Source organism: Hibiscus syriacus, unplaced genomic scaffold, assembly GCF_006381635.1.
Source record: "Hibiscus syriacus cultivar Baekdansim isolate YM2019G1 unplaced genomic scaffold, ASM638163v2 tig00110912_pilon, whole genome shotgun sequence".
Classification (NCBI taxonomy): domain Eukaryota; kingdom Viridiplantae; phylum Streptophyta; class Magnoliopsida; order Malvales; family Malvaceae; genus Hibiscus; species Hibiscus syriacus.
Window position 1 is genome coordinate 1,185,373 of NW_024062911.1, and position 15,602 is coordinate 1,200,974.

Consider the following 15,602-nt stretch of genomic DNA (forward strand, 5'->3'; position numbering starts at 1 on the left):
ACAGAGGTTCCAGTTCAAAGATTGATGCACAGAGGTGCTCAATCATTTCTTTAATGCACAGAGGTGCCAGGTCCTAGATTGAAGCACAGAGGTGCTCAATCATCCCAAAGCACAGAGGTTCCATATCTTACACTGTAGCACATAGGTGCTCAGTAATTTTTAACTTCATAGAGGTGTCAGTTGTCGATTGAAGCACAGAGGTGCTTAATCTTTAATTCAAGCACAAAGATGCTATGAATTTTGCACAATGGTGCCCTTCTTTTTGTAGGCACGATATTGCCACATTTCTGTTGTAGGTATAGAGGTACCGACGAACTAGTGGGAATGATTCGTATGAGTAATGGTGGGTCAATAAGCTCTCACAGAGGTGAGAAGAAATGAGTTATAGTTCATGTCATACATGAGACGGGTTATACAGATCGACGAAAGTTAGATGAGATTAAAGCCATATGAGCGGTTAGTATAACTCATATGATATCTGGTGATCAAATAAGGTGAGTCGAGAAGACTCAAGAAGGATTGGTAGAGTCAATGATGGAACTAGAAAATGAGGCGAGAGATGCCATATGTGTCATATAGCTTGTGTTTGAGGAGCTGAAGGCTCAAGTTAGTGTGGGCTTCAAGAAACTATAGCTTGTTTGACTGCGAAGCCTATGAAAGAGAGGCGTACCAGCCAAGATCCCTGATCTCTAACGTTTGATGGGGCAAGGGATACTAGCTTGAGAATTTTATTGTTTATATGGAGCAATATTTTTGAGTAATACGCATCGATTCTAAGGAAGATAAGGTGGCGATTATCGATGTATCTGGAATTTGATGCTAGTTATGGTGGCGGTTCAAGATCGAAGACGGAGTGTGCTCCGTTAAGACTTGGGATGTGTTATAGAAGGAGTTTAAGATTTTTCGTTCTCTTGAGAATGTAGACTATAACGCTCATAAGAAGTGGAGGAAATTATCATATATAGGGACCCTACGGGAGCATAGGAGAGAGTTCTCGACCTTGGTGCTAGATATCTAGGACATGTCTGGAAAGAATAAATTATTTCACTTCCTTTGAGGGCTTAAGCCGTGGGCAAGGCTTAAATTACAAACCTATAAAGTGCAAGATATGAAAGTAGCGATAGTCCTTACTGAGTGTTTTAATGATTACGATGATCATTAGGGAAAGCATAAGGTGCCTCCTACGAGTGGAGCGAATGCCCAATAGATAGGTCAGAAAAAGTTGGCACGAGGGGAGAAGACAATGGGTTGGGGAAGGGAATAAGAGTTTCCTTGGAAGGGACCCAACCCGAAATCGTGTCCTTGATGGTTATGGATCGAGCAACGAAGGGAGTAGACCCTCATTAAGGTATTTCCTTTGTAATTGACCTCATTAGGTTATAGAGTATCCACCATGAAGTTTTTTTAATGCCATGGTGGCAGCAACAAGGGACGGTGCGCAAGTGAACTCTCTAACTGAAGATAGTCGAACTGAGCCAATTATAATGGGTTCCATGATATTCATATTTACCTTACAGTCCCAGCTGAGTAGTGTGAGGAAGGAGCCAGAGAGGGGATTGATGTTGTGGACAATGTGAGTTCCTCATTTCTTTTAATGATTCACGTTGTGCAGTTTAACGTTAAGAGTAGGCAGGGAGATAGATTTCATGTTGAGCGCGTCCACATGGGAGTAGGAAGGATGACCTGATTTTACCCTAAGCACTCTAACGTGCAGAGAATGAATGGTGAAATAATTTGATCTTGCACAAAGATGCTTAATTTGTGAAGTTTGCATAAGAGCGCGTCGTTGTATTATCAGCACATGGGTGCATGTTCTTTTAGCACGAAGATATTTTTTTTGATATTTGCGTAAGGGCGCATGTTGTTTTTCATGGAGGTGCTCATTAGATGTTGTACAGGGTGTTTGGATGCTTATTATTTTGAGAACATTGGTGCTCATTGGGTTCTGAGAAAATCATCGAATTGTAAAAACTTGATGGTGGCCAGATCAAATGGATCACTATACATGTTGTAATTGGCTATTCATGCTAACAAGCCAATTATGTGTCTAATGCGCTGAGTTCAAGGTAAAAAGGTACAAAGAGGTAATTGTGTCAATAAAAGATTATTTAAATTTTATTGGATACAGGGAAAAATCCATGAAGCATGATTGCAGTTCTAGTGATTCCTCTCTCGACGTGAAATTATTTTATGTTCATGGGGAATAACCGTGTTTGGTGCCAGCTACGATTCTTCTATGTCCCGGGAATAAAGAACTATCAGCTATCCAATTTATGGGAAGAGAGAAGAAGGGAGAGCCTTTATTCTTTGTCTTCCCAGTTTCCAAAGAGGATGCCAATTCTGGTAAGGTGTCTGCGGGTGTTCAAGAAGTGTTTAAAGGACTTTGAGGATATAATGCCAAATAATTTACCGAAAGAGTTGTCACCTAAAAGGTAGGTGGACCATGATATTGAGTTAATCCCGGAAGTAAAGCCTCCTGCGAAGTGCCCTTTTTCGGATGAGTCCTACAGAGCTGGCTAAGTTAGAAATGTAGTGGGATGGTTGCTTCAAGCCAGATTCTTTCGACCCTCGAAGTCATCTTTCAGGAGTCAGTGTTGTCCAAAAGCGTGGATTATAGGGCATTAATAAATTGACTATCAAGAATAAATAACCCATTCTTCTAGTTTTAGATTTATTTGACCAGTAGAATAGTGCCAAGTATTTCACAATTGATCTCAGGTCAGGATACCATCAGGTGAGGATGGCCTAAGGGAATGAACCGGAACTGACTTGTGTGACTCGGTGTTCCATGGCCACCTTGACAAGTTTGTAGTCATCTACTTGGATGATATAATGATGTTTAGCACTTTCATAGAAGAGCATCAGGAGCATATTCAATTATTTGAGAAGAATGCGGAGATCGAGGCATGCATGGGTGCATTGAGTGTACAATTTATGGGAATGAGGCCCAAGAATGTTCATGAAGAGGTCGTCATGAGTTCGAGCGGAAGAGAAGGAGGGGCTATCAAAGGTTTAGTTGTATAGTAAAAATTGTTCATGGTGAGGCCATCATGAGAATGAGTGGGGGAGAAGATGAAGTTGTAGGATACATATTTGAAAAGAATGGTTTGGACAAGGTAAATCACTTGGCATGATGTCAACAAGTATGAATCATAGATAATGGTAAACTTAAGTACTTTGTTATCTTGGTATGAGGTATGTCGATTTGTGTTTTATTTATATTAGTAAATGTTCTTGAGATGGTGTATTGTGAGTCGTATTATAATTATTGGGCTAACAAATGTGTTTGTTAGTGGTGGTGTGGTGTTTAGTGTTTGAGCAGGTATATCATTACTATTAAGCAAGGCTTGAACAAGAATAAAAGTGGGTGAGCCAGTATCCTTTTTCGAGAATGATGCAAGTGAGAAATCGTGAGTCAGGTGGACAAAATTTAGGCATAGTGTTTACAAAGGACCGAGAGGACTTGAGTTGGGACATGTCTAACATAATTGAATGCCCATATGTTTTGAGCTAATATGGTACCTTGGGATTGATTCCATGGATCGTTTGAGCTAATATGGTACCTTGAGTTGGGATATGTCTAACATAATTGAATGCCCATATGTTTGAGCTAATATGGTACCTTGAGATTGTTTGAGATGCCATAAAGTGATAGGTGTCCGAGGGATAACACACAAAGTGATACGTCATATGGTTTAGAATATGTGATGGTGTTCAACATGTAAGACACAACAATGATGGTTCCTCAAGGTTATATCCTTAAAGAGAACAAGCTCAATGGTAATGAGAGAAAAATGAAGCTAGGTGGGTTTACTCTACCCAAAGCTCAGAGTTTGGTGTCCCATGGAACGAATCCTGATCTTAGTTCTTGAGGGCAAGAGATGTACCTCATGAGAAGGGTAAATTCTATGCAACAAGTTAACTAAGATATGGTTTTAGTGTCGATGAGGACATCGACCAAAGTGAGTGGGGCAGAATGTCGAGGACATATTATTTCTATGAGATTACCCCGACAGTAACCTAATGGTGGGCCGAGTAGTTCCAACTATGAGACAAGGAAAAGCTTGGAGAATGAAGATGGAGGGTCTGTCAAGGTAATGGCCTCAGTTCATACATTCCAACGTGTACTGGTGTCATAGCTGGTAAGTTTCTTTAGCTATTTAGAGGGAAGTGACCTGGTGTTGGGTCTCCACCATCCCCCTTACCTTGAGCTAGCATGTGGAGCTACCATGGTGCAAGCGACCTTCTCCTAGGTTCATGAGGAACCTAGGTATGCGGGCATCGAAACTAAGTGGATGGTACGATGTCTCTCTAGGATGATACCTAGGGACGATTTGGGGCTAGTGGGCCCCATATCGCCCTCTTAGTTGAGGAGTGGGGTTGCCACCTAACATTCGCTATACCCCGCAGGATTTCCCTTCCAAGAGTACTTGTAGCTTTGGAATTATATTATGGCGTGGGACTAATGTGTGGCTTGTTTGTTCGAACAGAATACTATGAGATCAACTAATGAACTGAGGATTGATTCTTAGCCAATGTGACTTGGCTTCCTGACGAGTTAATTCGAGGCATGGATCTATGTTGGGAAAGGCTGACTTGTCTAGGAGTTATCCCATTCAAGTGCCGCACGGCATAACAACAGAGCCGAGACGTTATGTCCGTGACACAAAGCTCATGCTCTGCCTAATTCTACCACTGGGTTGAGGTACATCGAAAGAAATTTACCCAAAACATGAAAGATATGCAGATCTTGACCTTGGATCTAGGTCGGACGTGAGTCTTACACCCAACTAAATACCCCAAAAGGTAACGTTTATAAGAGTTTAAATATCACTTTTTCTTTTTCCCCCTTATTTTCTCTTTTCTTTTATATTTCTCTCTCTCTCTAAGGGATGATTTGCTGTTGTAGGGTTGCGAAAAAAATTATTCCAAATCCCCATTCTCTCTAAAGTTCAGTCTCCCACTATTGTTCATTGCAGGTCATCGTCATTGACTGAGCGCTGCCTCCAATAGTCGATTAGGCTAAAATCACATCAGGATACTCGCCTCGATGTCTAAGTCTAAATCCAGAATAGGATTCACCAAAAAATTCTCCATAGTCTGTAAATCTAAGCCAAAACCATTTAACTTCCTAATCATCGATCTCGTTGCTCCGCTATTAGATTGTCTCGATTTTTAAGTATATTTTTCTCTATTCCAAAGATGGCTTCCTCACCGTCTAGATCGTTCAGCAAGGCCCCAATCACCATACGTCTTCCTTGGCTGGATGATAAGGCTTTTTAGCTCTTTTTTCTAGTTTATTTCTCTCTCACATTTTCCCTATTTTTTCTTACAGATAGTTCTCTCTTTCACCTAGTTACTCTCGTTACCTCTAACTCATCCGTCCTTATTTTTCTTTTGTCTCTTCATCTTTCTTCTGACTTTTGAGTCCTTTTTACAGGTTTGATTTCAATTAATAGTGTGGTAGTCAAGTGATTGCTTAAGAGGTTTTTGGTTTGGGTTGAGATATGAGCATAAAGTAGTTGTGTATCTTGAGATTTAGTGTAGGTGGAGGGTGGCAACTTATGGCAACATAGGAGGTTTGAGGGTGGTGGTGCGTTTAGTGTAGTGTTTTCAATATGAACTACGGAGGCCAATGACATTCACGTAAGTGGCTAGTGATGCATAGGCTACTGGCCATGAGTGAGGGTAAGTTTTGGTCTTGGGGGTTGGTTGTTTATCAGAGGTGATAATGGGGAGGGTCATGGTGAAGAGTACGAGTAGAGAAATGGTTGGGCAGGGTACCACTATTGACGATGGTGGTAATGTGGACCTATGGTCGAGAAGCCATAGTCCCCTGCTTTACTATTTCTTTCTAGCTACTATGTGTTTTTTCAGCTTTCTCTCCGTGCTTTTTTTTAGCTAATCCTCCTGTTGTTAGCCTCCTTTTTCAAGATCAAGATTATCTCCACTTATCAAGCTAAAGATCATCTGAATTAAGATCTCAATTATTTAGGGATCACAATCGAAGTGTAGTTGATAGAGATTTTGAGAGGTTTGGGTTTTGACTAAAAATTAAGGGCATGTGGATAATGGTCAGTTGATTGTGTTAGATATGGGTTTGGACTCAGATATGAATTTGGGCTGACTTGGGTCACTAAGTTTGAGCAAAGGTGTTTGGTTAGATTAGTTTAGGCTGGATGAGTTTTGGGTTTTGTTTGGGTGAAGGCTAGGTTGTGTTGGATCATGTCATCACGCTCTTAATGATTTAAAATAATAGTATCTTAATTAAACTTCAAACTAAAATTCGATGTTTAAATTGAATCTTTTTAAAATTTAACGGTGAAATTGATAAACCTAAAGTTTAGTTCAGTAGGTAAGGCTATAGTTTATATTTTTTTTACAGGATTTATGAAATTTTTATTTAGGAAAACTCAATTAATAATGGAATTGGTAGAACAGAGCTAACCCAAATGTTAATAGAGAATTAATAGCGTATAAAATATATCTATTTACCTATCAATATATATTTCATGATAATTAATTTTCCAATGTCGGTTGCCAAATCTTTGAACAATGAATAAAAAATTGTTTGGTGGTTTGTGGACTGTACCACGCGTAAACCAAAAGGACAATTCTGGCAACCACTTTCGTTCAACAATTCCCACTGAACAAGCCAATTTGCAGGGGGAGGGGAACTATCAATTAGCTGACTGTTTGGTTACGGGAAAAATGATGAAACCCAGATTGGAGTATGAATATACTGACAAAAACTGACCAAAAAAAAAGGGAAACCAAAATCATTCCCATTTGTTAAGTGGTGGTCCAGAAACAAAAAGGCTTCCATTACATGTAGTTTCCCTGCAGTTCAAGTAATAGTATCTTGTATGTTCAATATGTTGATAGCCAAAGACCCACAAGGCCACAACACAAGGCCATTCCCTCGCACAGCTATAAGCTCAAAGCCTACATAGCTATAATGCATTATCTTTTTGCAGAGAGTGTTGACAGTAAGTGTTTGTAATTGCCCTTGGCAAGTTGCAGATAGCTACTGATCATGTATATTCCATATATAGTTTCTTTCTTTGAGTTGACTGTAGTTTCTGATCATCCCTTAGCTATTGTTTTTAGATGATGAAGATAGGATTCCATCACCATTAATGAATTCTATAAACTGGACCTCCATGAAATAAAGAAACCCTATCAATGGCATTATTGGTTTATGAGAATAGGGACCAACCATGACAATACCCCTATTATACAAACTGACAAGTTGCACCAAATGGGGTTTTAGATATTTTACCATAACAATTAATATTAATTGTGGGACTTCCAAATCTGGGTATGGATATACATAGGTATTGCTATGGTAAAATATCTGGAAAAGTTTCAAGCTGCCTTCTAAAAATATTCTTGTCACAGATGAATTCATAGAAAACTGCTTTGGCGGTTAGCAATTGTCTCTCTTTTTTTCTTTTACACATTATACATTATGCATTATACATTTTACATTAATATTATTATATATTTAATAATACGTGACGAAAACACATATATCGATACATTTGACATTTAGTCACTATAATGTTCACCGTGAGTTAATTTTTAGGTCACAAAATATAAATAAAGACATAAATATATGTTTCAGTGATAATATTTTAGATGTCGTAAATAAACAAATTTATTATAGTGTAAAGCTTATATTATTACTTTTCATGTCTTTGCATGAAATAGGTTAATTACGATTGATTTAGATTACATTCATAATTTCACAAGTCTCATACACCTTTCAAAAATAGAATAAACCTAATAGAATAGGTCCTAAACGTGTAATTTATTTATACTAAAGAATTCAAGGATCACTCCATGATTTATCTAATTACAATTAAAATTAAATTCTTAAATGTATTAATCATGGAATGATTCTTGAGTTTTTTAACATTTACTTAATAAATAATTTAATTAATAATGTGTTTCGGTGTATTCCATTAATAGTGTGTTCTCATATGTGACATTAACCGTAGATTCATCCCTAACTAAAATATTTACAGTTTAATAAAAGAAAAGTTTCATTAGAGTAGTAAAGATGTACCGAAGGCCCAAACTGGGCAACAATTTGACTTTTCAAAAAGTCAACCCAGTGGAAATGCATTACCAAGTTCACATAATTGCTGCTTAATTTTAAGTAAAAATACAGACAAAATATCTCCATCTTCCTAGTCAATATATAGACACAGGCCACCTAAGTTTAGAATTGCCCTCATATCTCTTCATCAAAATTCTCTCACGCATCTCACATCACAATCTTTCTTCTTCTTCTTCTTCTCTCTCTCTATATATATGTATATATATATATATATATATAGATATATATATATATTATAAACAATGTTGTCGATGGGTTAATTGTAGATGGAGAAGTGGGATCTGCAAGCAGTAGTAGGAGGAAGCAGCAACAATGACGCCATGGAAAACACACAGTTCAGTTTTGGTCCTTGGAGTTTCCAACAAGATGAAGATCATCTTCTGAGCTTCCCAGAAAATTTTGAAACGAACCCTAAAGTTTTAGATGAGCTGGAGCAACTTTACAAGCCTTTCTACCCTGTTTTGAATCCATATTCAACTCAAACTATCGTTACAACATCCCTACCAGTCCCTCCAGATGTTATTGAACAACCCCAGAAACCAAAAGAGCAGCAATCTTTTCCTGTAAATAAAGATTCACCCAAACCTACAAGATTCAGGTATATATTTAAACGTTGTAAAGATTTTGATAATGGGAAACCCTAAGATTTTTTTTTTAAATTGATCATGTGTCTTTCAGCAGGAAGAATCAGCAAAATAGAGTGGTGCAGCATGTGATAGCAGATGATCTTCCATCCGATGTATGGGCTTGGAGAAAATATGGGCAAAAACCCATCAAAGGGTCACCATTTCCAAGGTAAGAAAAAAAAACTCATATTGTCTCCATTGTTATTGTTTGTTTTGGCAAAAATAGTCAAATGAGATGTTGGAAAATAATTGTCTGGTACATGATGGTAAGAGAAATATTTTGAGATAGAGTGATTGTTACAGTGTCATTAGGAATATGTCGGGAGCACAATGCATTTTTAGAAAGACACGATGATCATAATAAGTCTTTTGCTTTGCTATTTTGTTAGGCTTTACGTTCCAATTGCAAGAAATGAGGACGACACATTCTGTTTCCAGTGTCTTCCTCGACAGTACTATAACAATCACTCAATTTAAAAAAATATTTCCCCTACCATTTTATACGTGCCAATCTTTTTTTTCAACGCCCCATTTGATGGATTTTACCGTTTGTTTTCGTGGGTCAAGCTTTGAAGGGTAGCTTAATTTTTCATTGCTGATTTGGATGAATTAAAAAACAAAATAGGAGCTATTATAGGTGCAGTAGCTCAAAAGGATGTTTGGCAAGGAGGCAAGTTGAGCGTAGCTGTTCGGATCCTAGAGTTTTTATTATAACCTACACAGGTGCCGAGCACTGCCACAGCCACCCTACTCGGCGGAGCTCACTTGCTGGAAGCACTCGCAACAAGTCGTTAATGGCAGCCAAAAGTGTTACTGATTACAAAAATGGAGACCGTGCAGAAACTGGTGTTTCTCCGATGGGCGTTAAAGATGAGAGTGTGGAACAAGGGAGGATAAAAATGGAGGAATGGGATGGAAAAATTCTCAGCCCAGACATAATGTTTAGTGACGATGAATTAGTTCGAAGGTTAAAGAATTTTGATGAAGGTGTATTTTTAGAGAAGTTTCCGGATTTGTGTCATGAACTATGGTGTGACCGTGAATTAATCCAGTCGACCAACATCTTATAGATAATAGTCTTATCATGAATTTAAATTACAGTTACAGCCGTATTTTCGATTACATTGTATTTATTGATTGCGGATATAGCAGATACTATTACAGTGATATAATGCTTAATGACAGTACTTTTACCGTTATATTACGGTCGCTACTATGATAATGAACCTCATTTCCCTGTTACAATAACAAACAACTATTTAAATCCCTGAGCATTAGCATAATATTAATCCACCCCATCTATGGAATTTGCAGTTTTAAGTTTTACTGAAGTTGTGTACATCACTCTGAAATTAAATAAATATATATAGAGATCTATAGAAAATAATTTTCAGAGGAAGTGTATAAAATAAATACAATTTAAATAAAAATTACAGTTAAAATTTATAATTTTAAATTCTATTATCCAATAAAGCAGAAGCCAACTTGCATTTCCCGGAATTCTTATCTTTCTCATGTGCCATCTGACTGTAACGGAAAACGTCAGTCAAATATTCAATATAATATACAGAAAAATATTAAGTACTTATTAGACATTGAGGGTTTTTTATAGGTTAAATGATTATAATATAATATTTATTCAGATTTTTTTAAAAAGTTTATAATTTACATACATTCTACAAGATACAACTTTTCGAATTTGAAATATTTAGAGAGAATAATTATTTTTTATCATTAAGACCGCTTAATAAATTCACATTGAAAGTTTTTTTTTATATACACATAGGATTTTCTTTTTTTTTTAACAATTCTTGCGTAAGGGAGTGGAAGATGAATTTTACTCTAAATAGGTATTGAATTCACAATCTAAGGGAGAAAGAATGTGTCATTTGAGAGCTTTTAACCATATGCTCTTGAGATTGTCGACACTTTGAGATTTTTTTTATATAAATCTAGGGTGAATATATAACGTAATATCTATTCAAAGACTCAATTCTTTAATAATGAAGGCTTATACTCTTACATATGTGGTGTTCGAACTCAAAACTTAAAAAAATAACAATAATTCTCTTAACTATTAAGGTCGCTTAGTTCATACTATTCAAGGTTTTCTGAAATAACGTTTTAGCTTTTATATATATTTATAAAAGCTATGAATGGATCGGCGAGATAAAATAGTCAAGATTCTTTTAAACATCAAGCATATGCAACTATGTTTATATTTGTACAAGTTGGATTGTTTAGTTATATAATATAATTTCTCACAGTTCTAGTTCTTCAGCCTTTGGCTATTCATAATTGAATTCAGCTGGCTTTTACTCGTTGCTTCTGTTTAAGGTTGAACTATTCAAATCAAGATGTGTAGAAAGATTCACCATACACGTTTTATACATTTAAATAATTTAAATTATGTTTTTAATCTTTATACTATATATAAATTATAGATTTAATCGTTGCATGTTAATTTGATATTTTAGTCATATATTCTTCAAATTTTAAAATTTTAATTATAATTCTAACCATCATTAAATACGTTAAATCAAATTATGTTATTAGGACTTATATATATTATTTGCTTGTTACAATTTAGTTTTTATTTTCTAATTTGATCATATTAATTCAGGTAATTTAATCTTATTATTTATATATTATTTAGATTACGATTAAAATTTTAATATTTTTAAAATATATGAACTAAATTAAATAAATTACAATATGAAAACTAATTAATTTATTACTTAAAATAATACAAACATATTACTGATGATAGAATTTGATCCATATATATAAATAGGTTATTATCTACTTACACGGTGTAAAATTCTTTAAATTTTATCCGTTGGATCTAAAAATAGATGATCGAGATTAACTCAATGTCTTTTTTCAATGAATATCTTCTCATTTCTTACTGTTAATCCCACTCATCTATTTTCTCTCATCAGTACTAAATTTATGTAAAATTAAAAGAGTTTTACACAATATAATTATATAATATCCCGTACATACACACACATATATTATCCTTAATATTTTACAACCATGTTAGATTTTTGGTACGACTATGATTCCTTGTTAACTTAAAAAAAACTAGTTAATCCCATGAGTAAAAAATAGTATGCTAAATTGGTATCGATATCGTTCAAAAGTATCGATATTGCTCATGCAGTATTAATACGTATATTTTAGTATCGATAGCAATATCCTAAGTTGGTTAAAATTTCCTAATACTCTAATCATGTATGATTGTATTATGAATTCTTTAATTGCTTACTTTACACTTAAGTCCTAAATTGTAACTAAAAACATGATTAACTATGTGAAATCTCTGGTTTTGTTTATTTTGAGTTGGAATTTATTTCGATCAGCCAATGTGGCATTGTCGATTTAATCTTTGATTAGGTAAGGTTGGAGGTGTTATATTTATTTATATCATAGATTAGGTTTAGTCAATTCCGGGGTGAAACCGAAGCTTGTAATGTGTTTAAAGTTTAAATATGACACCCAGAAATTTATATTTCAGTTTGATTTATTGACTTGCTACTAATGTAATCTGATTTCTCTATATAGCATTGTCGAGATGTCTAGCGACACTAGTAAGTTTAAAGACCTCGAATTATTTAGTGGGATTTTCAAATGTAATCTGCTTGTTCTTCTTCTTCTCCTCCATCATTTGAGAAAATGGAGTTCTCTTTTTCATTTGAATTTTGATCTCTCCTCCTTTTTCCAAATACCATGACTGGAATTGGTAAGATAATTAGAGAATAAGAATAGAATGTTTGTTGATAGAATCAGAAAGGATGTATTTTTTTTCTATGTGAGATGGTTGTAAAAGAAGATCAAAATAGTTTAATATAGTGAAGGCTTATTTATTGATTAGGGATTAAGAAGAGACCTTTCTGCTCCCATTGCATAACATAAGTAAAATGATAGAATCTATTAACTAATGGCTAGAAATGTTCAGACTGCTACCATTGCAAGTTAATTGTTTCTTATTTCCAATGTTAATTCATTGATAGCAGCTTAAATTTACCTTATTCTCGAGGCTAATATATTTATTGTGGTGTTAGAATCTAGATGTTCTTTATCTTCCTCATTATTGATTTTATTTGTTTTTATTGTGTTGCATTTTAGGAATGCCAATTTGATCATTCCAATACGCATTCCTTAACGATTTAGAATGCTAACGAACTGCGAATTTGAACAAATGGATTGAAATGAAATTCGTGGGGGTGGGGAGCAAATGAGTTAACACTGCTCTAAAGAATTCTGAATAAGAAATTTTGATATCATCGAAGATCAATAGGTTGAATAGGTTAATGATTTAACCTTAAGTGGAACTTAGAATTAAAAGATGAAATAAGAAACTAAAATACATATCATTACCCGTATGTTTCTATTTGGAGAAGGAGTTTTAAGAAATTCACTATGAATTAATGACTCTTTTGAATTTTGATTATTCAATTTTGATATTCCCTTTCCATTATAATCTAATTTTCGTTTGTCATAGTTAACTATGAATAAGTCTTTGGATTTCGATTTGATAAATAGTAAACTCAACTAAGACTCTACAATCAGTGCTTAGTAAAAGTACAAGTACCTAAAAGAATGATAACTTCGAAATAAGGGTTTCGACTTCGAAACTTAGTAGTTCAGCCTTGATATTAGAAATCTATTTGATTTTTTTTTGTATTAAAATTAGGCATTGAGTTCCAATATCAAGAGGGTGAGTTCTAAAACCATTCATATGATTTTAGAACTAACATATCTATTTTGATATGGACTAATCCTGTCACACCCCAATTTATGGCCTAAAATTTTCTTAAAATTAATTTCTAGAACTAAATTGAAATTTTAATTAAATTCTGAAACCAAAGTAAAATTTTGATTAAATTCGGATCCAAATTAAAAAAGTAACTAAACTTGAAGGACCTCTTATTGCAATAATACCATTTTCCTTTTTAAGGGATTATATAAACCCAAATATGGAAAGTTTCCTCATTTGGAAACCTTTTTTTCTCTATCTTCAATCTTTCCTCTTTTAGAAAGAAAATTTAAATCGATGTTTGGTCGCTGACCGTTGCTATGTTTTTGACACTTATCGCACTATCGTGTTCCTTGTGTTGTTCCAACTACCTTGTACGTTGCGAACTCGAGCTCTCCGTCGTTCACTGTTGTGAACCAAGCTTCATAATTGTCTTAAAACCCTTAAATCGAGCATGGGAAATTTTTCAAAAAATGTTAGACCCCCAAAGGCCCTGCATGCACCCCCACGCGTCGCCCCTGCTCGTGGGGAAGGTCCACCACCTGGTGGGCTTTTAAAAGCTGAATCGACCCAACCTGACCTACCTTCCCGATCCGACTCGACCCGCTGACCCATTCGACCCAAAAAAACTAAAATGACCCATTCGAACCAAACCAAATCGGTCCAGTCCAAACTGAACTAGGTCAACCGTTTACCATTGATTGTTGATCGCCGACCACCGCAGACTTTATCCAAAAACCTCAATGTTGACATTTTTCGACGTCTTGAGTTCGATGTGAGTTCGAGGATTCTGACATCTATTAGAACATACATAGTAACAACATTACTGTTAGTAAGGAGTGTCATCAATTACACTCTAATGACACCATATCAGTATCCTTGACAATCTAAGTGGCATGTAAACCCTTTTTCTTATTTCAAATAAAATTAGTTTCGACCAAGAATTTGCTAAACCTATAGCTCTAATACCAATAAATGTAACACCCATCTCCCATATACCCATTTGTACACGAGATACGTATGTAACATCACTTTAAAATTATTTTGGCATTTGAAAAACCGTAGAATTTTTGTTTCAATTTCTTAACAACTTAAAAGTATGATATTCATATAAATAAAATACTAAAACTATCAATTAAATACATTACAAAATAATTAATTTAGTTCAATTACATGACAACTAAGTTTTTAAAAACAATAAAATTGTCCTAACGTTACTGACGGGTCAACCTTTAATTGATGAAAGCTGTTGTTACTGCTGCACTCCTTACGCAACTAATCTTTGCGTTTACCTACGTGTAAAATCAACACGTTAAGTGTTTAATTACTGAGACATAATACATTAAAGATATTACAATTATACGACCGTATCTTATGAATACTGAACTAGGAATTAAATTGCATCATTCATAAGGACCAGTTAAACCCTTCTCAGTTAACCCAAATTATTTCATACCATCATGAAAATTATTTCTAGTATACCCATCATACCCATTCTTCTGTATAGTTTCCCATTATTCTTTATTTGCCCTGTGTACATTAATTGTGAAAATACTATACATGTATTGCACCAAGGTGCCAATTGATCATGTATCTTTTGTAATCATTGTGGCGGCACCTTAAATACTGTTAATACACCATTTTGTATTTTCATTTGGGCATTCTTTCATGCCCATTATGTTCTGTTTACATTTTTCTTTATAACATCCATTCATACTAGTTATGCATTGTTTTACATTATCTATATATATTTATATCATCCATTCATATCACTTATGCACATTTCCTATCACAATACATTATAATTCCTTTATTATTTTACCCAAATGTATTTAGCCTTTCATCTAACTTTCATATTTGACACATTTCTGTCAAATGCACAACGAGTCCATTATTCATTTACTCAATAGTGTTTAACTATTCATCCAACTGTCATAATTGAACCTTTATGCCAAATGTAGAGTTAGGCCATTATTATTTTACTCAACGATATTTAACCATTCATATAACTGGCATAATTGACACCTTTCTACCAAATGCACAGTTAGGCCATTATTCTTTTACTCAATGGTATTTAACCGTTCATCTT

The 15,602-nt window shown here is 34.8% G+C and overlaps 1 protein-coding gene across 1 annotated transcript; it reads left to right on the top strand.

Annotated features, from left to right (window-relative positions):
- Nucleotides 1-8,244: 8,244 nt before the first annotated feature.
- LOC120146365 (probable WRKY transcription factor 29) lies at nucleotides 8,245-9,821 on the top strand. Its single transcript, XM_039159954.1, has 3 exons — nucleotides 8,245-8,723; nucleotides 8,807-8,920; nucleotides 9,377-9,821. Exons 1-3 carry the CDS (start codon nucleotides 8,392-8,394, stop codon nucleotides 9,819-9,821), a joined length of 891 nt encoding a protein of 296 aa, XP_039015885.1. The 5' UTR covers nucleotides 8,245-8,391.
- Nucleotides 9,822-15,602: the final 5,781 nt, after the last annotated feature.